The following is a 23617-nucleotide window of genomic DNA, read 5'->3' on the forward strand; positions in this document are numbered from 1 at the left end:
GGGGGGGGGGGGGGAAGGAAAAAGTGTGTAATGGGAAGACCACGAAAAGAAACTTTTCTAAGTTTTTTTTTTGTTGGTATTTTTCTTCTATGGCTTTGTCTTACAGTATATTATGGCAGGCTGGTCATTTATATTGATCCTATTTCCAGTTTGTACTGTTATAGATTCAATATGGATCTCATAATGAGCTTTATTCTCTGCTTCATATGACCTGAAAAATGTTATCAAATCTCGTATCAAATGCAACTGCTTGTGGTAGTGTCTTTCAAGAGGATGTCCAGTGTTAATTTATAAACTTCAGGGGGTGTGACCAGCCAGTGTGATTACACTGACTCCTTACCAGACCGCATATGAGGGCTCTTCAGCAGTTCAATACAGACGCTGTACTGGACAAGTTAGTTATGCAACTCAAGGAGGACTGATAAAATTAAGCAGTGCAGATGGGTTGTTTGAGCCTCTGATATCTGCTAGAGAGAGCTAAAACTGGAGCAGGGGGATTATGCCCCAGGACTTCAGTCTACATGTACTCAGGGATAGTCTTGTTCCTTGCACTGTCTTTGTTGTTGGAAGATGAAAGGATTTGGCTTGTTTGCTTTCCTTTTTGAAAACACCTTATAGTTTTGGCTTAGATTTATTTCCCTTTTGTTACAAGGTGTTCTCTTTTCAATCAGTTTTGAGCTCTTTTTAATTTTGGGTTAATAAGTTAGCACTGTTAATTTGATTCTTGATCATTCAAAGTTAGTACATAAAATAAGCCTTGGGTTTGGTAGTTTCTTGTTCACTCTGGGAAAGGAAAGCAACCAGATTATCTACCTTTCCCAATAGAAGTTTTTTAATGTTTAGCATTTGTATTTAAAAGATCTCCCCTATACAGTTACTTAACATATGGATTGCAATTGTTTCAGCCTTGGCTAGTGTGGAGAAGCAGCTTTTCCTGCTGGTCGATACATTCCAGTATTAATATCACCTGCCAAAGAACAATAGCTTTTGATATGAGTATGGGAAGAAACATTTCATTTTGCATAAGCTAGCTACACTGACCGAGGATAAAAGGATCCTTTTTATATATACAGAGTGCTCAGAACACCTGGGATCCAAAATACTACTTCTATACAGTGATGTTTAGCATTTTTGTTTAGCATTTTTATGGATTTTTCTGTGCAGTGTGTGATAACTTACAGCTGTTATGGCTGAGGTGATCTTGATGACCCAGGCAGTTGAAAACTTTCCGATGTCCAAAGTTACCTGGATGTGTCTGAGTCCCCTCTCACTGCGAAGTAACTGGACATAAAATCTTCAAAATTGTACAGGGAGATATTATATACCATATAGACTACATAGGCTGCCCATACACAGGTGCAAACATTGCTTGTAGTAAAAGGTAGAAACATAGAAAAATGTAGATGGGAAAGGACTTCTGGAGATTGAGAAGCTCAGTTTTCTTCAACTTCAAAGTTATATCAGGTTGCTTAGGGCCTTGCTGAGTCAAATTTTTTTAATTCTCCAAAGTTGCTTGGAGATGCTGTTAAACGCCATACTGTTCCAGTGCTCAACCACTCTCATGGTGATGAGTTTCCTTACATCTGTTTTGAATTTCCCTTGCAAGATCATGTGACTGTTGCCTGTTGGCCTTTTTCTGTTCTCGCCTGAGGAGAATCTGCCTCCAGTATAACACCCTGTTACATAGGTGAAGACAGTTGTGGGCTCCTTTTCTTCTCCAGACTGAACAAACCCAGCTCCCTCCTCATGTCTTTCATGTGTCAGCCCTTTTGCTATTTTAATGGCCTTCCTCTGGATGTGCTCCAGTTCGTCAGTATCTCCTGTGCTGCATGGCCCAAAACTATAAAGTACTCTAAGCGTGGCCTCACCAGCAACAAGCAGAAGGGAATAATTACTACTTTGACCTGCTGTTTCTGCTCTTGCTTATGCAGCTCAAACTATAGTTAGTTTCTATTGCTTTAAGGGTGCACTTCTGGCTTATGTTCAACTTGCTGTCTGCTAGAGTCTCCCAGTCCTTTTCTGCAGTTGTAATGCTGTATAGGGGTTTTTTTCCTTTCCAAATGCAGGACCCTTTACATTTGTCTTTGTTTATAAAGTTCTTGTTGGCCACTTCCTCCAGTTTGTTGAGGTCTCTCTGAGTGGTGGCTCTCCCTTCAACGTGTTGGTTGTTTTCCCTGTTTTATATTATATCTGTAAAGTTGCTGAGGATGCTTTCTGTCCTAGCATCCAAATCTGATGGAGATGTTGACCAGTACTGACCACTGCTTTTAACCAACTGGCAGTTAAACTTACAATTATTAACCACAACTCTTTGAACTTCATGGCCCAGGGAGTTTTTATTGTCCACCATTCAGTGTACATCTCCTCAGTCTGACAGCCAGGATGCTATGGAACACAGTGTTAAAAGCCTTGCTTAAGTCAAAGCAGCTGGCAACCACTGTTTCTGCCTGGTCCACAGAGCCACTTCTCTTCAGAAGGCAGTCAGGTTGGTTGTACATGGTTTGCCTTTAGGAGTCTAGGTTGTCTTATCCCAGTCACGTTCATGTCCATTGTGCTGGAAATAGCTTCTCTTTATGATTCATTCTACATCTTGTACAGCAAATGAGGTGAGACGACCATTATCTAGTTCCCTGGATCCTTTATCCCTCCTGCCCCCACTTTCCTTTTCTCTTGGGTTTTGTTTGTTTGTAAGTTACCTGTTCTCTGTCAAAGGCAATCACTGTGACTTTTCGAAGGTGATAGCCAGCAGCCTTTCAGTGACATCAACTAGCTTTCTCAGTACCTTGGATGTTTCCCATCTGGTCCTACAGACTTGTGTAGGTCCAGCTTACCTAAATAGTCTATAACTTGATCCTCCCTTCCTCAAGATTTGCTACTAGATGCAGGAACCTGGGAAGCCTGAGAGCACACCTTGCTGGTAAAAGACCATGCCCAAGGTGTTGGGTACCTCAGCTTTTTCTGTACCTTTCATCACTAGGTTGCTTCCTGATTTTGCAGCTGAACTACACTTTCCACAATCTGTCTTTTGCTGATGGTATACCTGTCAAGTGTATCTTCTTGCCTTTCACATCCATCTTTAACTGCAACTCCAGACAAGCTTTGGCCTCCCTAATTCAGAATCTGCTTGCCCAGACAGTGCATCTATATTCTCTTCGGGTTGCCTGTCCCTGCTTCTACTTTACATATGTTTCTATTTCGCTTGAGCTCAGTCAATGAGGAATCCCATGTACAGTCAGCTGGCCTCCTGCTGTGCCTCCTAATTTTCTTGCATGTTGGGAAGGCTTGTTTTTTTGCTCTGAGGAATGTTCAGGAAGATGGCTGGCTGTTGTGGGTTCCTTTGCAGCTTCCCAGGGCATTCTGCTTACCATTACCTGAACAAGCACCAACTCTCCTGTCATGAGTCCAATGTTTTTAGTCTGCTTCTTTCCTTCCTTTCTTGCATCAAGGTCTTATACTACCACTTTATGATTACTGCATCCAAGGCTTCTGTTGCCCATCATAAACATGAACAGTTCTTCCTTATTCATGTGTACCAGGTCTTGTACAACCCCTCCCCTAGAAGCCTGTTCAGCGCCAGCATTAAAATTTGCTCCCAGTGCATGCTAGAAATTCTCTGGCTATTTCACACCCGGCTGTGCTGCCCCTCCAGTAGATGTGTGATTTAAGTCCTCCATGAGAACAAGGGGCTCTGTATATTGGAAAGCCAGCCTAGGATGATCTGTTTTTTGTGGTAACTGAAAATAAGTTTTCCTTAACTGGTTGTCTTGAACCACAAGCTGCAAAGACATACATGGGATATTTTGATTTTATTTTGAAATTAAGTATTTAATTTTCGATTCATTTTGTATTACTACTTTAGTGCAGTTGCAAATACCAGCTCAGCTGATATCCACAGTGCAGCTGATGAGGTAAAACAACCTGGTTTTGTATAGCATGGATACTTTGCTATCCATATTTGTTCATTAACTAATGAATTTGCAAGTGATCAGAATGATGTATTTTTTTCTATATATAATTTCTAGTTTCTAATTACCCTGAGGTAGTTAATGTGCAACTACATGAAATATTGCTTCAGACTGCACTGTGGTTGTCTTGCATTCAGGCCATGCAAATAATACTTGCACCTACATATGTGCCAGAAACAACTCCTTATCTTATTTTTAAATAAGATCTTGTCCATTCATCATTATTGTATTTTGTTTCTTAGTAATTGGTGACAATTTGCTTCTTAATCTGTTTTAGTTGGAAGATGGGGAAGAAGAGCAGAGTAAAAACTCAGAAGTCAGGTACAGGAGCCACAGCAACAGTATCTCCAAAGGAAATGTTGAATCTAATTAGTGAGTTATTGCAAAGTAAGTTTCAGCTTTATGCCTCTATGGGAAAGGGGATGGTGTGGAGACCACTCACAAACATTCTCTTATTCTTTTATTGAAGCTAATGAATTCTATGCCTTTCCTTTAAGTGGCCAACTTGCTACTTCATCTTCCTTAAGATAGTATAGTATAGTATGTATCTCAGAGTATATAACACTGTCAGTATGTACCATTATTGTTTTTTTTATATTTGTATGTATTGGAAATACGGTATTGCTGGCAGCTTTTGGCTTTACATCTCAACACAGGCATAAATACTGGTCTACTCTAGGTAATGTGACATTGCAGTGTTGTCAAAAATGTTTTTCTTGTAAACCTCAAGAGCTACACTGTTTCTATTTAACTTTTGAATACTTTGAACTGGTATCAGAATGTAGGAATTAACTGTGGAAAGCAGCAATGCAACTCAGTTCGACTGCACTAATATTTTTGTCTCCCCAATAAAAATGGGTTTTTTCTTCTTGTTTGGAAACTTTTTTTGTAGTGTTTAGTTCTTGTGTATAGACCAGAGGTTGTTTCACTTGTTGAGGAAATTTGAACTCATCCATTATTTCTAGTAAATATGAAAAGCAGAGCATAATTTCATATGGTAATGCTAAAATACTGTTCGCTTTTGCTACTGTCATTAGTAACTGTGCTGAGCTAAAGTTCTTGAAGCACAAGTGTCCATATTTTCATATCCTGGACACATATAAATGTTGCCTTAGAAAAATTGGAATATTTCTTTAGCATTGCTTACAAAGAGGAGACAAGGAATTGGCAGATCAGTTTGATGCTTATGTTACAATTGGCCTCTGCTTTGCTACCAAAAATAAAACGTAGATCTAATTTTCTAAGCAAAGACATGTATCAGCTGTTCTTTTTGTCAAGCTTCCATATTTTATTCAATGCAAAGATTTTTCAAATCAGTTGAGTAAAGTAATCTTCAGCTGTCCACTTGGATTTACATGGCTTAGATCAAGAAATCCACACACTGGCATTTAGAATATTGTCAGAGACACTGTGGATGTAATCTAGAGCTAAAGCTTGGCTATAAGTGTTCCTTTGATTGTCCTTCCAGTACACATGCATCTATGAAAACACTATTGACTAGGCAGGTCAAATGTATGTACCAGCAAATTTCTCAATTGCTAAGGTAAGCTCTGTGCTATTATCATCTACTTTCATTACAGCAAGAATTATGGCAAGCAGGCTAATGTAAACAGGGTGCTTTGCTTGGATTACTGAAACTTTTTGTTTGTTTGTTTTACCTGAGGGACTATCTACTTCAGTGGTCTGGTTGTTTACCTTTTTTAGTTCCTAGCTTGTGAAACATTTAACACTTCTTATATCTGAAAGAATACAAAATAAAATAACTTGAGGTACATTATACTGTAAAAATTTCAAATATGTCTATTACATATCAAAGAATGGGATGTTTATAACAATAGAGATTACAGTGTTTACCATGTAAACATGTTTGAAGGATAAATAGTACTAAGGTTCAGTTAAAGTTACTGTTAAACTATGACTTTTTCTCTCATGTTAATATATATATACGGGCACACACTATTAAGAAAAAAATGTTTTCATTTGGCATTTTTATTTCCAGAATGCAGCAGTCCTACTCCAGGTCCTGGTAAGGAATGGGAAGAATATGTACAGATTCGTTCACTTGTTGAGAAAATTCGCAAAAAGCAAAAAGGTAAATTCAAAAACCTGTAAGAGAAGGGTGGCTCAGAGTATTGATGTGCCTAAAGAATTGTCTGTTGACAGTTAAAAGTTATATTTTTGTTGTTGTTTTATAAATATTATGCAATCCTATTATTTTGGGACAAAAATCTTAATTCTCTGACATGCAGTTGCTTCTTACACTTGCAAATGTTTCTGAAATGTTCTGGTGGGCATAACCACTGTCATTAACCATTTTAATACTTAGAATTCTGAGTCAATATCACAGTCAAATGATCATGTGATAATTCTGTCTGGTAAGTGGAAAAAAAACCTTGAGATTGTGATGACAATCCGAAGAACTAGAAGTAAAATCCTTTGAGAATAATAGGTCTTTTCAATTCCTTACTGCATAGTCTGCCCCTCTGCCTCTATAAATCTGAACATTTCAAATTTAATTTTGTAACTATTTTATTTTAACCTGAATGTTTTACTGAACATAGAAGCAGTTTCAGCAATTCAACACCATGACATTAAATTACGACAAAAATATATAAAAGCACAAAATAAACACATCAGCTAATAAATCTATCTGCTATAAATCAAGCGTAAAATTCAAGCAGACAAATGACTGTGGTACCACAGTTAATATGGAGTTTTATTGCCAGTTTTCCTAAGTTAAGGTACTATTTTTCAAATAAGAACAGTTTCCTTCCAGTGTGTTCTGCAATAGCTCACCATTGCTGATTTTTGTTTTTTAAAATTTTTTTATTTGGAGGCATGCTCTAAAAAATGCTTTCCATGTAATTTTAGTAAAATTAACTTCTTTTATGACTGCTGTATTTTAATGACAGAAAAATAACTTTTTAACATGGGAATGAATGGATTGTGGCTAGACATACCTGAAGAAGTCCTGAAACAATTCTTTCTTCTGTGATATTTATATCATGATGGCAAGAAAGCCAGACTGCATTTAAAATGGAGCTTGTTCATGTACTTGCTTGAAGAAGTACTTAGAGGCTTGAAATGTCCTTTTCACACCTGTTTTTCATAATTTTGACTAGTGCATAAGAATCTTACTCATGAAGGGACTTTTAAAACTCTGAAAATCAGTTATTGGCAGAATGCATATGGAAGAATAAATGATACTGTTTGTTTGAGTGTAGCTCTGTAGAGGTGAACTTGATTCATTGTTTTCCTGTCCCATGACTTCTATAAATGTATGGTACATGTCCTGGGTTTTATGCTGTAATACATGTGTTATGATAAAACATAATTTAGGTTAATAAGAACAGATTTAGTGTTAGGGTTGGGCTGCTCACTGTATCTTTCTTCTGCACCAGAAAGACTGAAACATTCATGGGGGAAATGTCTGCTATGGTAGAACTAGTCTAACAGTATTATTTTAACAGAACACATTTTTTCCTTGAACGATGCAAAACCTACTAACCACAGCACTGTTGACATACAAATGGCTTTTAATGTAACACTTTTACATACATAGTGAGTATGAATAGTATGGTGTCTTTCAAAACTATTATTTAATGGAACATAGTAATTTATACTACACAGTTTTCTAGCTTAATAAAGGCTTTAAACAATTAGCAAAGGAAGTATAAATTGCTTTTAGGAACTGTAAGATGTACAAATGAATATATCTTGCCTAAAGCGTCATACTATGTGCTTTTCTTGAATAGAACACTGGGTTGCTGAATGTGAACTAAAATGATCTTAATTATAGAATCTTACTTTGTAAACTGAGTATTTTTACTTTTTAAAATTTCTCCTTGTTTGACTCATTAGCAAAATTTTTAATAAATCTAATTTTTCAATATAGATTTTTATCAGTATAGCTGTATGTTGTCCAGTATAGAAATAAATTGTTCCCCAATAGCACTCGTAATTTAAAGAAGACGCTCTTCTCTTTACTTTGGAAAAATATGGGAAGTATTGACCACATGATATATGAGGAACAGAGGCAGAATTTCAGAGATGCTTACAGAAAGGTTCCAAATGCAAGCTGGATGTTAAAAGCTTCTAGTAGCCTTATACAGTAGTCAGTGTTGGAAATCAGAAGAGCAAAGTCCCAGACAGTATAAACACCTATAAAGTTCTTTAAAAGCTATGCAACTAGTCTTACTAGATTTGTGAGACCTTAGTTCTGAATCTATTCTGGGGAAAATAGCATACTGAAGGGAGTATGAAATAAAGGGAGAATGCCAACTTTAAAAAAAAAACAAAAAACAAAAAACCAAAAAAACAAAAACCAAACCTCTGTACATCACATTCTCATTGCATTGAAAAAATAGTTTATTGAATTTTTCTACTGCATCATCAAAGACTATAGCTTCAGATGCTACTTGGACTTTTATGTTAACTGCATATTTGATTGGTTCTGAGGCTTGAAATGCATGACTTGTAGTGGGAGGGAATATTACAAGTACACTAATATTACTTTCCTTAAATCCCTTTAATCTAAAGATGTATTTATCATCTGTGCTTAATCAAAATATCTTCAGATGTAAGCAACTTGCTGATGATGTGTTGTCACTCCTCAAATGGCCTGAGCATTTCATCAGTTTTTGGACATTTTTAACATGATCTGATACTAGAGTTTGGGTTGAAGAGAACACAGAGGCAAAGAAACATAAAAGATGCTGGCTGAGTAAAGCCAGGAACTATAATGCATATGTTCAAATTGGATGATGGTAAAGGGGAAAGCTGAGGAAATGAAGGAGGCTTGTGATTCCACCAAGGGACCACAAGCCTGTTGAAGCAAAGTGGAAAAAATTTGGACAAGCTCTGTGACGTCAGGAGGATCAGTCTTTAGTTATCTAAGTAGATCCATATGCTACAGAAAAAAAGCTAACTGCTTTGTATGTGAGGGAAGGAGCTTGAGATCTGCTTATTGTCATTTCCGGTGCTGAATTAATGAAATTTCAGCTTGCTTCTCAAATTCCTCCTTGTGTGTGAATGTATTAACATGTAGTGATTGCATTTATCATCAGTATTAAGCTGGGAAGTATTTTTGCTCAGCTTATTTAAAAGGGAAAGAGAAGGGGAGTTTTACATTTCATCACAGCTCAGTTTAGGTGCTTGTGTTTTTAAGATGACTGGTAAGCCAGTGTGGCAGCATATTTAAGTTGATGAAAATTGGGTATGACATTTGTATACTATTGAGTAACACTTAACAAAGACCAGTTCTGACTCAGCTACTTCAAAGCAGAACTGCTGTGGGATAACAGATAGCTTTTTACATGTGTTTTTATATTGAACTTCTTTATCTTTCTAGATCTTCTTATTTCTGCATTTGTTTTTTAATAAATTGTGTGTATAGGTTTGTCTGTTGTCTTTGATGGAAAAAGAGATGACTATTTCCCTGAATTGATAAAGTGGGCAACTGAAAATGGAGCATCCACAGAGGGTTTTGAAATAGCTAACTTTGAAGAGGAGGGGTTTGGTCTGAAAGCAACAAGAGAGATAAAGGTGAGCATGTGAATATTTGACTTAGATTAGAAAATCGTGTTTGGAATGTAGTTGCAGAGCTCTGAAACACTCACCACCTTCCCTTCCCCCTCTTGACTGCTTATGAAACTGATGCTCTGAAATACTTTCAACTCTATGTACTTAAGAAATAAAATTACTGATAAAATTTAGTGTTATTTTTGATGACTATTAGATAATACTGTGAATTTTAATCAGTCTTTTTTTTTTTCCTCTATATGGCCTATACAGTTTACCTATACACCAGAGCAATCTACCCCATTGATGTATACATCTCTTCCATGGTTTCTAACTACTTAGTCTCTTCTCTTCTTTCATGTCCCTTCTTTTAAAGCACTGGTCTTTTGCTCAGAAAGAGGTATTTGCAATACTTATTTTCGAGTGAAAATCAAAAAACCAAAATTACCTGATAATTGTAGAGTATCTTTTGATCATTAGGTAAGGAATATAGACACACACAATTAACTAACTGTTAAAGGTAGGCATTTAAGATTGCCTCTTTCCATTCCCATTTTACAGATGGGAAACAGCTTTGAAGAACAATCACCTGTTGTAGAGACAAAATTAGAAAATTATATTCTTTTTAGGGATTTAGGAGCACATAGTTAATAAGGCTAACGCTGCTGACTTGATAGAAGTCCTGAACAGTTTTTCTAAAATAGGAATGGGTAATGGGAAAAAAACCCGATTGGGAGAAAATATTTGATCACACAGTTAATAGCAATATAATATATTTGGTAGATCTGAGGTTGTGTGGGCAATCTAAATGTTAGCAGTTCCAAACTGAAGGACTTTATTTTGTAATATCTTTGTTTTAAGTTTTGTGTAATGCAGATTGGAACATCTGGTTACTGCAACATGAAACATAGCATGTTTGTTTAATTTGTAGTGGAAGAGAAAGAAGAATTTTGATTTAGAATAATTCTGATTTTAAAAAGAAAAACAAACAAACAAAAAGAACCCCTGTAATTTAAAGGTGATGTATATTTGAGACACTGGGTATATCATATAAATGCTAACTGACCCTCTATGTATTTTTTCCTTTCTGTAGGCTGAAGAGTTGTTTCTGTGGGTTCCTAGAAAACTGTTGATGACTGTTGAGTCAGCTAAAAATTCAGTATTAGGTAAGAGCTTAAGGAATTTCTTAAGCAAGAAGTTGATATGTATAGGAACATTTAATAGGAGACTTTATTTTTTTTAGCTGATCTCCTTTATTACAGGACTTGCTTATCGTGCCGACCATCAGGTTTGTAATACCTAGAAGCTTGAAGTGTCAGTGGAAAGAATTTAATTTTCCTCTTTGTTTCTGGCTGAGCACACTAGATATCTTCCAGAAGCGTGTGTGTTATTTTGAATACATATCACATAGCTTTTATAATACTTGGTGATAAAATATTCTGAGATACTGAGAGTATTGTTCTAGTTTCTTCATGTCTTCCATCATGCAATTGTACAAGGCATTTATGCTGTCAAATAACTTGCAGCATAATACAGTGTGGGCAGCTTAATATTTTAGAAACCTGAAAAGCTTTATTTTCCTTTGTTGAAAATTCTTATACATTATCTCATCATGTTCATTTAAATTAAATCTAGAATGATATTTTCCATGGACAATTAATTTAGTGCCTCACCTTTCTGGGTTAATTCAGGATCACTGTATTCTCAAGATCGAATTCTTCAAGCCATGGGCAATATAACATTGGCATTTCATCTTCTTTGTGAGCGAGCCAACCCCAACTCTTTCTGGCTGCCCTACATCCAGACACTCCCCAGTGAATATGACACTCCTCTCTATTTTGAAGAAGATGAAGTGCAGTATCTTCAGTCAACTCAGGCCATACACGATGTTTTTAGCCAATATAAAAACACAGCTCGACAGTATGCCTATTTCTACAAAGTTATTCAGGTAAGCATCTTAAATGCAATATAAAGTATGTATTGTCCTTATGATGATTATTGAGGAAGGTGTGAAAACAGTGGTGCTAAATAATAGAGCAAGTGTATTGCTCTTAAAATTTTGAATCATTGAAGTAATTTCTTGCTGGTTTTTGAACTGCTGTTAAAATTTCACAGTTCAGTAGGCTTATGAATATATAAGAATGTATTTAGTTGGTTGAGAGGAGTGATTACTGCCTGTTGTTTGGCACTGGGTGAGGCTTCATCTGGAATACTGTACAGTTTTGGGCCCACCAGTACAAGAGACATGTTGACAAACTGCAGTGAGATCAGAGGAGGGCTATTAAGATGTCATTTGCTTCAGCCCTTTATCCCTACAAGGAGAGACTGAGGGAGCTGGATTTGTTTATTATGGGTAAAAGGAGATAAGGGATGATCCAAGGGATGATCCAGTTATTATTTTCAACTTGCAACTGGTAGCCAGACTCGAGAAGTTTGCCTGTGGGAAGTTGGGGTAGGTGACCTGCAGAGATCTACAACCTATGCCTCTGTGACTCTTTGAAAAATGTATGGTTTGCAGTAAACAAAGTAAAATTATAATTGTTAATTGACATAGAATAAAACTATTGCATATGTTGTGTTTCCAGTGACTGTGGATTAACTGTTCTATTTAACATAATTAATTTGATTGCTTTCAAATGCAAAGATAAACTCATCTGGTAATGATTTGAGTATGGGGAGGCTTGAGATGGGTGAACTTTTCATCATGTTCTGAAATAATGATTTAAACTGAGTTTCTATGATAGAACTGTTACTGACTGATGTCTAGACATAATTGATGTAAGTGAATGGTGATGTGTGGTTGTCAAGGTAGTGCTCAAAATCTAAACATTCAAAGCTTTTTCTGACACAATTTGTGTAAAAAGCATATGACTCTATGTACTGAATTTCCACAATTGTGTGGTCTAGAGACAGGTCTTCTGGCCATAGGAGAGGTCAGAAGACATAAATTGATTCTATTCTTTTTTAAAGTTATCAGAGTTCCAAAGCTTTTCCATTGACTGTTTTAAATCAACAAAAGTTAAATTACTTTGCATAGCTGTTTGGTGTTTGAAGAACTCATGTTTCAAACACAGTGTCAATTTACCAAGTATAAGGAGCAGAGGGATAAATTTTGAAAACTAAAGTACATGAAAATAGTAGGTGAAAACAAAATAAGATGCACTTCATTCTTGAGGCAAAGAGTAGGGTAGGAACAATGGCTTTATTATTGGGAAGGAACAAAATTCTTCCTTCCAGGTGTCACAATTCAGGAAATGATAGTTTAGCCAACTCTTTTCTTGCCATGTGTTATTATAGGCTGCCAGTCTGCAACTGACCTTCCAGCTTTTCACTTTTTTTTTATCAAATTATACTGCTTGAGCAGAGCTGTAAATTTTATTTCTTTAGAATATCTTTTCCCCTAAATACTTCTACTATCCTGCACTAGTAGTATTATGTGAGAGGTTGTGGTCACAACATTAATTAAAAAAACCCACTGAAATACAGGACAGAGGAGTGAGATCTGGAATGACACCCTGGATTTTGACTGTCATGTGTCCAGTATTTCAGAACTGCTTTTCAGGGATTGATGAATACACGTAGACTGATATTAAAGTGATGCAAGCATAACTGAAGAATGTATATAAAATGCAGTGGTGTAACATCAGCTGAAGCATGAGATGCCTATTATGTGAAAAGCAGCTTAAATGTTTGACAAAACATTTTTTGTTTATGAAAGTTTCATGTGGCACATAATCAGTTTTAAGATGGCAAATACACACTAATATTGTCTCTTAAAGCTAATCAGAGATCATTTGTATATTATTTAGGCTGATGTGGTCAAAGTAATTTCTCACTGAAAAATGTATATTCCACATCAAAGTCCATGCTGTTGACTGTTATAAGAAAAGCTACAGTTTGAGCAAAGAAAATAGTGTACATGAGATGACTTTAGGGTCAGACTATCTTTGGAACTTCAGTGATGGTGATGTGCTTTAACAAGCCTTTACTACACAGCTCTGTTATATTTTCTGTTTTACCTTTGCAATTCTATGGAAGCTGATACAGTAGCTCATGGAGGAAGACTTCTCGGTCTGATATTGTTGAGACTGATTCAGTTCGGTTTGATCTGCAGCAATGGGAAACCTTTGTGAAAATATATGTTTAAATAAATTTCAGTCTTTCTGAGCTTTATATTAGTATACCCAAGAAAGTGTTTAGTACTGTGCTGTTGCCTTTTATATGACTTGTTAAAAGGTGGGTTCTGGTCACTTGTGATCAGAAATCAAGACCAGACATATATATATATATATATTTTAATTCTCATGATAAATGCTTTTCATGATGACGGTAGATCAGGTAGGAATCACTTGCTTTATTCACTTACTCATTGGAGAATGAGTGTTAATAAATATTAGGTAAATTTTAGGTGTGTTCTGACTGATTGGTGTCATGCTTCAGCACTGCCACATGACCACAATTTCAGCTGAATATTTCTATACTAGTATTCAGTAAATGTCACGTTAGGAGAATATATCATTTCATCTGTCTCCAGGAATGACAAGTGAATGTACTGGGTACCTGTTATTAATGCTTTTGATTAATACTCATGGAAAAGTTTTAAAACTTTTTGATTTCTGTTTCAGCTCTCAAAAATAAGAGCTTGTAATTTATGAAATGGTGGAGAAAAATCTTCACAGAAAAAAAGCACCTCTTTCTTCCCTAAAACAACGTACCATTTTTCATTATTCAGAAAAGCTGAAATGAATTTTAGTATCATCTTGCATGCACTCGTATCGTTTCATGAACAAAGTTGATCCGCAAAATACTAGCACTAAGGGTAATGTTTTTGGAAATTCATGAGCGTATGGAAAAAGGAAGAAATGGGGAGAGAAAAATTCATCATACAAATGAAAAAAAGCAAAGCAAAACCACTTTCCTGTAAAATGCAGTGTACTCTGCAAGCTTTATGAAAGTGAAAGTTAGCTTTTTGTATAGCATCATTTCATTAAGTACTACTACTGCTTTAGCATAAGTATTTTAATGAAACCTGGCCTACGTGACCAGGATTTTGATGCTACTTCAGGTATGCAGACTAATATTTTTTTTAAATTTACAAATACACTTTTTGTAACCAAAAAAAATTATATTTACTTTCTTGATAGCTGTTCTGCTGTAGAAAGTAAAACAAGTATCATCTTGAAGTAGAAAATGTTTGATATTTGAAGATACAGAAAAAGGGATTATATTGTGCAGACAAAATATTTAATTTCTTTGCAGCATTTTTAGTCTGCAAAATATTTCTAATGACTGGAGGAACAAAAGGGTTAAGAAATCACTTAAGTGCTTCATTTTCATTCCAAATAGGATTGCTATACTGTTTTTAAAATAATTTGGCTTCTGATAGGTGTGCAGTTTTAAACATTGTTTGACAAGTGCTGGTCTGTTTTATTTCCCTAGCTTCTCCATAAGGGTGGCTTTCTCAGAATGCTGCAGTTCTAACTCTTTTCTTCAAGTGCTTAGTCTGGATACACACGAAGAATGGACAGATTTATGAATTTCACAGCTGTTGCAAGCTAAACTGTAGTCTGGTTTGATAAGCAGAAACAGGTGGGATGTTGAGTAGACAAAAATAAACCCTTGAGCATGTTAGCCAGGCTCTATAAACCACACTGACACCTTTCTAAACATATGTAATTTGATAACTAAAAAACAGTTAAAAGTTCTTACAGATGTACTTTAAAGGCACATTTGGCCTCTGCATTGCTATCAAAATACAGCGAATGGTCAAAGGAGTACTTTCATTGCAGCAGACTTGCAGTTTGCAAGATGTTTTTGTAGTTTGTTCCAAAGAGAAATTTTGTAAGCTGCAAACTTCCCCTGGAAGGTATGTGTGTGACTTCCATTAACATTTACGGGCATTGCATGCCTACTGAAAGGGTGAACAGAGCCCAGATATTTATGGCTTAATGTTAGAATTCTTTTTGCACACTGAAATGTGGTATAACTGGCACAAGAGGGAGCCATATAGTTTACAGACATTCACAGTGAGATTATGTTTCTAAAGAAAATACAACCAAATTTGAACCTTTTTTAAAAGAATATGCAGTGATCTTCATGTTTGATTTTCAGTTGCATCTGCATGCCTGTTTGTAGTCTACTACAGAGAAGTTTCTGTAAATCAAAACAAGACATCAAACATCTCTTAGAGAAGGTGGAAGTGCCTGAACTACATTTTGGACACTATAGGTCCGAAGTAGTGTTGTATCTTTTCCCCAGGTATAGTAAAGGCTATTACCTACCTTACTAAAAGACAATTTTATGATAATTTTAGTTAACTTTTAAAACCTTTGAAGTGGTAGGTCTGAAACTAGCAGAACTTATCATCTAGCCATAGCTTTTGCCATGGTAGCCTGCTGTATGCATTCACTTACACTCCATGTGTAAGTTGTATCTGTATATAGCTGCCTCACATGCTGGAAAAAGGGGCAGTTTTTCAGGACTGTCTAGGATGACAGTTTGGCATTGATTTGGACAGTGGTTTTAGCCTGTAGTTTCTGGACCACTGAGGGACTGCTGATTTTTCTAAAGGGCACCAGCAAGCTAGCTGTCTATAAAAAACCCAATATGAGTGACATTGCTGTGGGCATCTGCTATAGGCTGCCTGATCAGGAGGGAGGAGGGAGTGAATGAGGCCTTCTACAGACAGCTAGAAATAGCCTCACATTTGCAGGCCCTGGTCCTCATGGAGGACTTCAACCACCCTTATATCTATTAAAGGGACCACACAGCAAGCTATAAGCAATCCAGATTTGTGGAGAACAATGACAACTCACCCAAGCAATAGAGGAGCCAATGAGGAGAGGTGCTGCTTGCATTCATGGAACTCATACTTACAAACAAGGAAGGGTTTGTTGGGTTGAAGACAGCCTTGCCTGCAGTGACCATGCGATAGATGGTGGACTTCAGGATACTGAGAGAAGGGAGCAGAGGAAAAAGCAAGGTCACAATGTTGGACTTCAGGAGAGCAGTATTGGCTTCTTCATGGATCTGCTTGGAGTGTGATAAGGCTCTGGAGGAAAAAAGGATCCAAGAAAGAAAACATGGATAATATTGAAGGATCACCTCCAAGTTCAAGAGCCGTCCATCCCAGTGAGCAGGAAGTCAGGCAAAAATACCAGGAGGCCTGCATGGATGAACACAGAGCTCCTGGCAAAACTCAAACACAAAAAGGAAGCATACAGTGGGTAGAAGCAGGGAGAGGTAACCTGGGAGGAATACAGAGACATTGTCCAATCATCTAGGAATGAGATTAGGAAAGCTAAAGCCCAGCAGGAATTGAACCTGGCAAGGGATGTCAAAGGTAACCAAAAGGGATTCTAGAAGTACATAGGTGACAAAAGGAAGACTTGGGAAGATGTGTTCCTGCTGCTGAATGGGGCAGGGGACCTGGTGACACAGAACATGAAAAAAGGTGAGGTACTGATTGCCTTCTTTGCCTTAGTCTTTACTAGCATGACTGGCCTTCAGGAATCCCAGGTCTCAGACACCAGGAGGAAAGGCTGGAGCAAGGAAGATGTACCCTTGGTGGAAGAGGGTCAGATCAGGGAATTTGAAGCAAACTGAACATATACAAGTCCATGGGCCCTAATGGTATGCACCTAGAAGTGGTGAGAGAGCTGGCTGGTGGATGGGATGCCATCCAGAGGCACCTAGACAAGCTCTAGAAGTGGGCCCATGTGAACCTCATGAGGTTCAACAAGGCCAGATGCAAAGTCCTGCACCTGGGTTGGGGCAACCACCAGTAACAATACAGGCTGGGGGATGAATGTATTGAGAGCAGCCCTGCAGAGAAGGACTTGGGGGTACAGGTGGATGAAGAGCTGGACATGAGCCAGCAATGTGTGCTCGCAGACCAGAAGGCCAACCATATCCTGGGCTGCATCAAAAGAAGTGTGGCCAGCAGGTCAAGGGAAGTGATTCTGCCCCTGTACTCAGCACTGGTGAGGCTGCACCCAGAGTATTGTGTCCAGGGCTGGGCTCCCCAGTACAAGATCAGTAAAAATTTTAGAATTAAAGTGAATAGAGAAAGCAAAGTCACCTGTTTAACATTTTAGCAAGTGAATTTCATTTTCTTTGACTCAGTTTTATGTTTCTTTGCTAAATTAATGAGCAAATACTTGCAAATGCGTTCTTTGCCTTCTGTCAAGCTACTGTTACTCAAGAAGGCAGAAGCTGCCCCATGAATCACACCTTTTCCTTTTTTTTTTCTTTCATAGAATCTATTTGGTAGAAGTCAATACTTTTAGATAGTATCTGTAGTCTGGTTTGTATCCAGTGTTCCACAGGAACACTGTCATAACAGTTTTCTGACTAGTGTGTATTGACATCTGGACAATGCTTGTGAAAGTGTTATTATAGTCCCATTGTGAATACAATCCTTGCAGTAATCTATCCAGAGATGTTTTGATCTGTTTGTGTGCACTGTTGGACAGAAATTTCCTGGAGGCTGTAATCCCTTTTGATCAGATACTAAATTTGATTTATTATTCATATAAAATTTGACTAATTGATTTAGTGTGAATGAAATTCTAAAATCCAGTTATTAGCTGTTGGGCACTGGAATAACATTTTAGTTAGGACATTTTAACACATTAAGTTCTAGATCTCAAAATAGTATTATAGCATCTTTAAAATCTGGTATCACATTTGACTCTTCAATATTGGGTATATTAGGTGAGATTTCACATCTCTAGCTTAATTTTTGACACCAATTTTTGAAGTTGTGATGATATTTTCAATATGACTTATGCCGCTCTTACGTTATTTTTCTGTACTGTTTCTAATCTCTCCTATTCCATTAAGCATATGATTTCCAGGTCAGCGTGAAGTAGAACGTCTGGTGCCTCTCTGTACTTGGCTTTAAGATACCACCACTTAACTTTCATGTGCTAAATGTTTGAGTTGAATGCAGACAAGTATACTGCCTTTTAAGACACTAAACTATTCAAATGCTAAGAAGTTGTTTATTATTTTTAAGTTGATATAATAGAGAATAATGTAATGCTTCTAAAGACTTCAACCAGTATGCAGTCAAAAGCAAATGTATTTGGAAGCAGAATACAGTTTTGATCATGTACCAGGTAGGTCCTTAGGGTTCTCAGTTTTCCTCCCTACTTGATTTATACTCTTTGGCATGCTGATCAGATATATTTTTCAGAAGTGATGTCAGTGACACTGTAAAAAATGGGTGGAAGAAAGGTAGCAGAGTTGTAAACCCTATAAAATCTTTTCCTTTTGTTTACTTGTCTACTATACCTGTCACCTTAAGCAGAAATTTAAAATTCCATGGAGTGGGTAGTTACAGAGGTAAAATAGTGTTGCTATTTCATTTGCTTTGTCTGAATTTCAGTGCCTCAGTTGTTCTGCTTGATCAATAATAAATCAATAGGCAGTTAATAATGGAATATATTTATGCCTTTCTGTGTTTTTTCCTCTCTGCAAGGGCCAAAATATTGCCTTAATCTGTTTTGCTGGCAGAAAACTGAAGGTTGACTGTGCTTGTACTGTACCACTTAGTGTATCTGCCGTAAGGTGGTTTAGACTTTGAAAACATGCGCCAAATTCCTGATTTTTGTGTCACTTCTGGTATATCCCACGCCCGGCTATGATGACAATAACGGCAGATCCTGGGGCTTTGTTGGGCCATTCCTGTGGCTGCCCCTCTCCATCGCAGAAGCAGCTACAGGCTCGCTGTGTTGCATCTGTCCGTCTCAGACAAATGAAGAGCTCAAGTCCTTGCGTGGGTAGGAGGTCTGCTGCCTTCTTCCCCTGTTCCTTCCTTGCCTTCCACAGGAATACAGCGACAGCTCTGGGCTTTGAGCCAGCCGGACACAGGAGGAGGTGTTTGGCTGTTCGGGCAGCGTTTGCTCCTCAAACAGCTGTTCCCTATCTCCTCCAAGGAAAAGGTGGCAGGCCATATGGAGGCATCCTGTGGTCCAGATTCAGCTGATGGGCGCCAGTTGGACCGTGCTGGCCTAGATCGAAATACAGGCATGTCCTACTTGGTGTCTGCTATTTCTTACAGTCAAAATGTTTTAAAGTTGGAGGACAGACAGGATAAAACATATCTTTGATTTTGGATATAGATGTTATCTTTCTTTGGACATTCATTGTTAAGATCTTCTAATCAGTAGGTTTTAATTTATTTTATATTCTGAATGGTTTGGATTCTGTTGTACTAGCCTAAACACCCTCTTTCCTCTAAAGGGGCAGAGATGTACTTCAAAGCATATATGCCAGTGCTAAACAAAATTTGTTTCTGCACAGTTTAAGCTACATTTGGGAGGAATAATACGTTCTCTTGATAGTATTATGGGATTTAAGGCATTTTTTTGGAAGATGGGGTTCTCAACCACTCTTCTGGTTGAGAATGCAGATAAGCATCTGTTTTTACAGCCAACAGAGTGGAGAGGGGATTTTTGTTTGCTTTTCTGTTAGTTGCTTTTATTTTTATTTTTTAACATGAGTTGTACTTTCTGGGGTAGTTAAGTTTATCCCCAGAGATGTTGTCTGTGTCTTTTGTGGAAATGAGTGCCTCAGCAGACACCAGGAGATCATCATGCACTTAGAAGTATACTTTCTCATATAAAGTTTGTACTTATTGTTCAGATTTAATATTTTTCCTGATATAATAGCAGTTACAAATGTTCCATAAATTTAAAATATGATAACAAGCTGATGTTTCTTAGAATGGAATACTCAAAGGATGTATTCTTTAAGCACTGCAAAATTATACAGGGGACTTATCTTTGTTAAAATTAGTAATTTAACTAAATTACAAAGTGGATTATCCTCTTCAGTCAGACCCAATGCTAATACTCCACACAGTAGGAGATTGATAAGTTGCTAAGTAAACCAAAGTTTATTTTCTTGTGCTATGGATTGAATGCGATTTGAAGAGGAAGTGTTAAGTTTTTAGTTTTGGATGTTTGTGCACTATAGTCCTAGTACATCTGGTTCCAGGACGTACCATGCCCTGTGTGCCATGACAGTTGTGCAGTGCAGTACCTTAGTTCTAAGATGATTGTGTTCCAAGCTTCTACTCAAGTGGCTCCTGGCATGATTTATCTGTAAACTTGAGTAGTCAGTTCACAGGTAACAAAACTGTGGCCATACTGCCTAATATTAATGCTTGTTAGAAAACTCTCTGGATGTGGAGTGGTTGTGAATAGGAAATACTGTCCCTGTCCTTTTAAAGCAGTTCACTTCAGGCTTTCCATCACAACATTTTATTTGTGGCTTGTGATTCACTGAATTGCAAGTAGAGTTGTGTGATGAATTTGTGTGTGTACAGTGCACAGGTGTTGCACTAAAAAAAATAAACAAGGTAAGCCTTGTACCTAAGGAGGAGCCTAAAGAGTAAATGATATGTCATGGTATGCAGGCATAGACCTTTGCAAGGAAACTATTTACCGTGGCTATCTTACTGTACCTGCGTGAATGAAGTACTGCAGACAAAACCTATCAATCTAAGGCTCAACGTGAACACTAAGCTTCTATTTTGTGAGATTTACCACGGGAGATAATGGACCTCGTGTGTCTTTCTGTTCCATTAATGGGGATGGGAGGGACTGGGGAGGCTGTCTCATTGCAAAACATGTCCAGTCTCAGGCCAGCTTCATCCCTTCAGCCCTTAGATGGGCTGCATTCCACTCTAAGTCATTTTGTAAAAGGACAGGAAAAGGTGTATATATAAAAGGAAAACCTGGTCACTCATTTAACTGTCGTACCTGAGTGCTGCCTTCTCTGGGAAAGATTAGTATTTTTAGAATTCTGTATGTTAAGAAATATTCTGTAAATGCAGTGATCAAGAAGTGGATATTAAAAAGTCCGTCACTGTCTTGCCTCTATTTAATAAAGGAGATGCCGCAGATCTATAGGCAGACTGCTGCAGTCAGTTCAAAATTATTTCTGTGTACTCCATCAGCCAAGTGGTAATGTCCGCTTTGCATGTGAACTGAGTTGTCAGTCCTTCAGACCCTTGAGTGAGTTGTTGATGTCATGGTTTGAGTTGTCTGTTATGCTACTTCTGTCTCATTAACTAAGAACAATTTTTGCAGGTAGAAGGTACAGAAAAAGGGACTGTGCAGTTAAATACCATTGCACCAGAAGGAGTCATTCCATGCTGCTTCCGCTACATGAATCCCCTAATAGTCTGGAACAGTGCTTTCTTGTGTATATTGGCAGAAAGTAAATAAAAACTGCTGACATAAAGAATAAGCAAGTATGTTATTTAGATTTAATAAGTTTCAATCCTGTGGTACCTTTTTAATTTTAGGATTTGTTCTATTAGGTTTTGCAAAGTAGGATGATCTTTCTTCCATTACAAAAGTCATATAATGACACAGGTTTGTGGATGTAATTCCCAGTGCTTTGTGAATTGGACTGTTTGAAAATTCCAAAGCATGCCTCTGTAGTTATAAACTGTTATTACAAAGTAAAATAATCTTTGGCTTTGTCTCCTGTCCTGTACAGTGAACTGGCTTTCCCTCGTTAGGTTAGGCAGAATATGTCCAATAGAAAAAGTGAATTCTTGTTTCCCTGTAGATCACTAGGATCCTCCATTCTGAATACTTTATTTTACTTAGCTTTAGGGCAGTTAAAGCCTCAGCAGTTCCACAGAGAGGAGTTTCTCTTCAAGGCTCCTGCTTCAAAGGATTTCCAGAGCTGGGAAAGGGACAGTAACCAGCAAATGCTGACAGATCTTCCTGCTTCTGGCCCTGAAAGTGTGTGTGTGTGGTGTGTGTTTGTGTTTTGTACACCTACACATTGGCCTGAAACCATCAAGTAGCATCCAGCAAGGCTCATAATGAAATCTCCCCATGTTAATGAGTACATTGGAAAGAGGGGAGAATCCGCAAAGAAGAGGAGGAAAAAATTGTTTGGTCAAAAGGAACAAACCCTTGGGCTTTATGTTCAAAGGAATGAAAGTTAACAAGGTGGAAGCTTAAACTGGTTTTGGCTTTAACTGTTTCAAGCAGCCTTAGTGTTTTGGGGGCTGAGAGTGGGGGTGGAATGACAGCCGCGGTATAATCTCAACACTTGGCATGATGCTTTCCTGAGATAGAAATTGAGTTGTCTCTACTTCAACGGTACACAAGAGGTTTTTGAGAATATTGAAATCTTATTAAGTAGTATTGATGCAGTGATTGCCCACAACTTTGCCTTGGACTTATGAGTACTTGAAATATTCTTCAACCATCTTTGTGTCTACAAACCCAGAAAACCAACAAAAACATGGATTTTTTTATTTTGTTTTGTTATGTATTGCAGTGGAATAGTAGATGACTCTGATGGTCACCTTATCTCAGCTGAGAGGTGGTGTCTTTTCAAAAAAACCCACTAACTTTGATCACATCCAGTGATTCCATTAATTTTTTTCTTACTTGGAGTATACAAGGACTAACAGTACAAAGGAATATACTGGCCAATATGGCTTCACACCAAAATACATCAATTCTGTTCAAGACATCTAGTAGCACAGATATGAACACAAATTTAACGCTATGTAAACTTGTCTGAGTACAAGTTAAAATTAGAGTACATTTTGTTGCATGTTACAGTAACAGGATTTGTATTTGTATTGCTTGGAAAATAAGCAAATATTATGCTAATTTTAATGGAAATTTCTCGCCACAATTAGGAGGTCTGATAAATGAGTTTTGGCATTTTGTGACTGAGCGGGGTAAGGGGTTACTGCCTCCAATAGTCTGGCCGCTCTTTTACAGGAGGTTAATGCTCTTGCAGGCTGGATGGCAGAAGTGAAGGTTGGGATGGCTTCTCAGCTAGAAAGGCACCCACCCTTTCTACACTGAAGCCTTTGTGCTGTCCAAATAAAAACAAGCCTTCTCAAAAGTGGAGGAGTCCCTCTAGCATCTAGTTTATAAGACTTGAGAATCGTTATCTTGTGATGTCCATCCAAAAATACAATGGAGAAATTATTAGTGCAAAGGTCCCTATGGGCCATCAGGAGTTGTGCTTGTAAAACATAAAATGTGAGACATGGAACCCCTGGATATTACTGCTTCCCAAAAAGAGGAAAATGTCTGAAATGGTCTTTTTCTTTTTTTTCCCTACCCCCCCCCCCCCCC

General features: G+C 37.5%; 1 protein-coding gene across 1 annotated transcript in view; it reads left to right on the plus strand.

The window, feature by feature from the left end:
* Nucleotides 1-23617, plus strand: part of SETD3 (SET domain containing 3) — a 42774-nt gene that overhangs the window by 4167 nt on the left and 14990 nt on the right. The window contains exons 2-9 of the mRNA XM_026849248.1: nt 4243-4352; nt 5965-6057; nt 9361-9509; nt 10579-10651; nt 11177-11433; nt 21587-21716; nt 22115-22265; nt 22800-22844. Coding sequence (XP_026705049.1) covers nt 4250-4352; nt 5965-6057; nt 9361-9509; nt 10579-10651; nt 11177-11433; nt 21587-21716; nt 22115-22265; nt 22800-22844 — 1001 coding nt within the window. The 5' untranslated portion in view covers nt 4243-4249. The remainder of the gene's footprint in view (nt 1-4242; nt 4353-5964; nt 6058-9360; nt 9510-10578; nt 10652-11176; nt 11434-21586; nt 21717-22114; nt 22266-22799; nt 22845-23617) is intronic.

The sequence above is a fragment of the Athene cunicularia genome (assembly GCF_003259725.1).
Source record: "Athene cunicularia isolate RWA chromosome 5 unlocalized genomic scaffold, athCun1 chr5_part1, whole genome shotgun sequence".
Classification (NCBI taxonomy): Eukaryota; Metazoa; Chordata; class Aves; order Strigiformes; family Strigidae; genus Athene; species Athene cunicularia.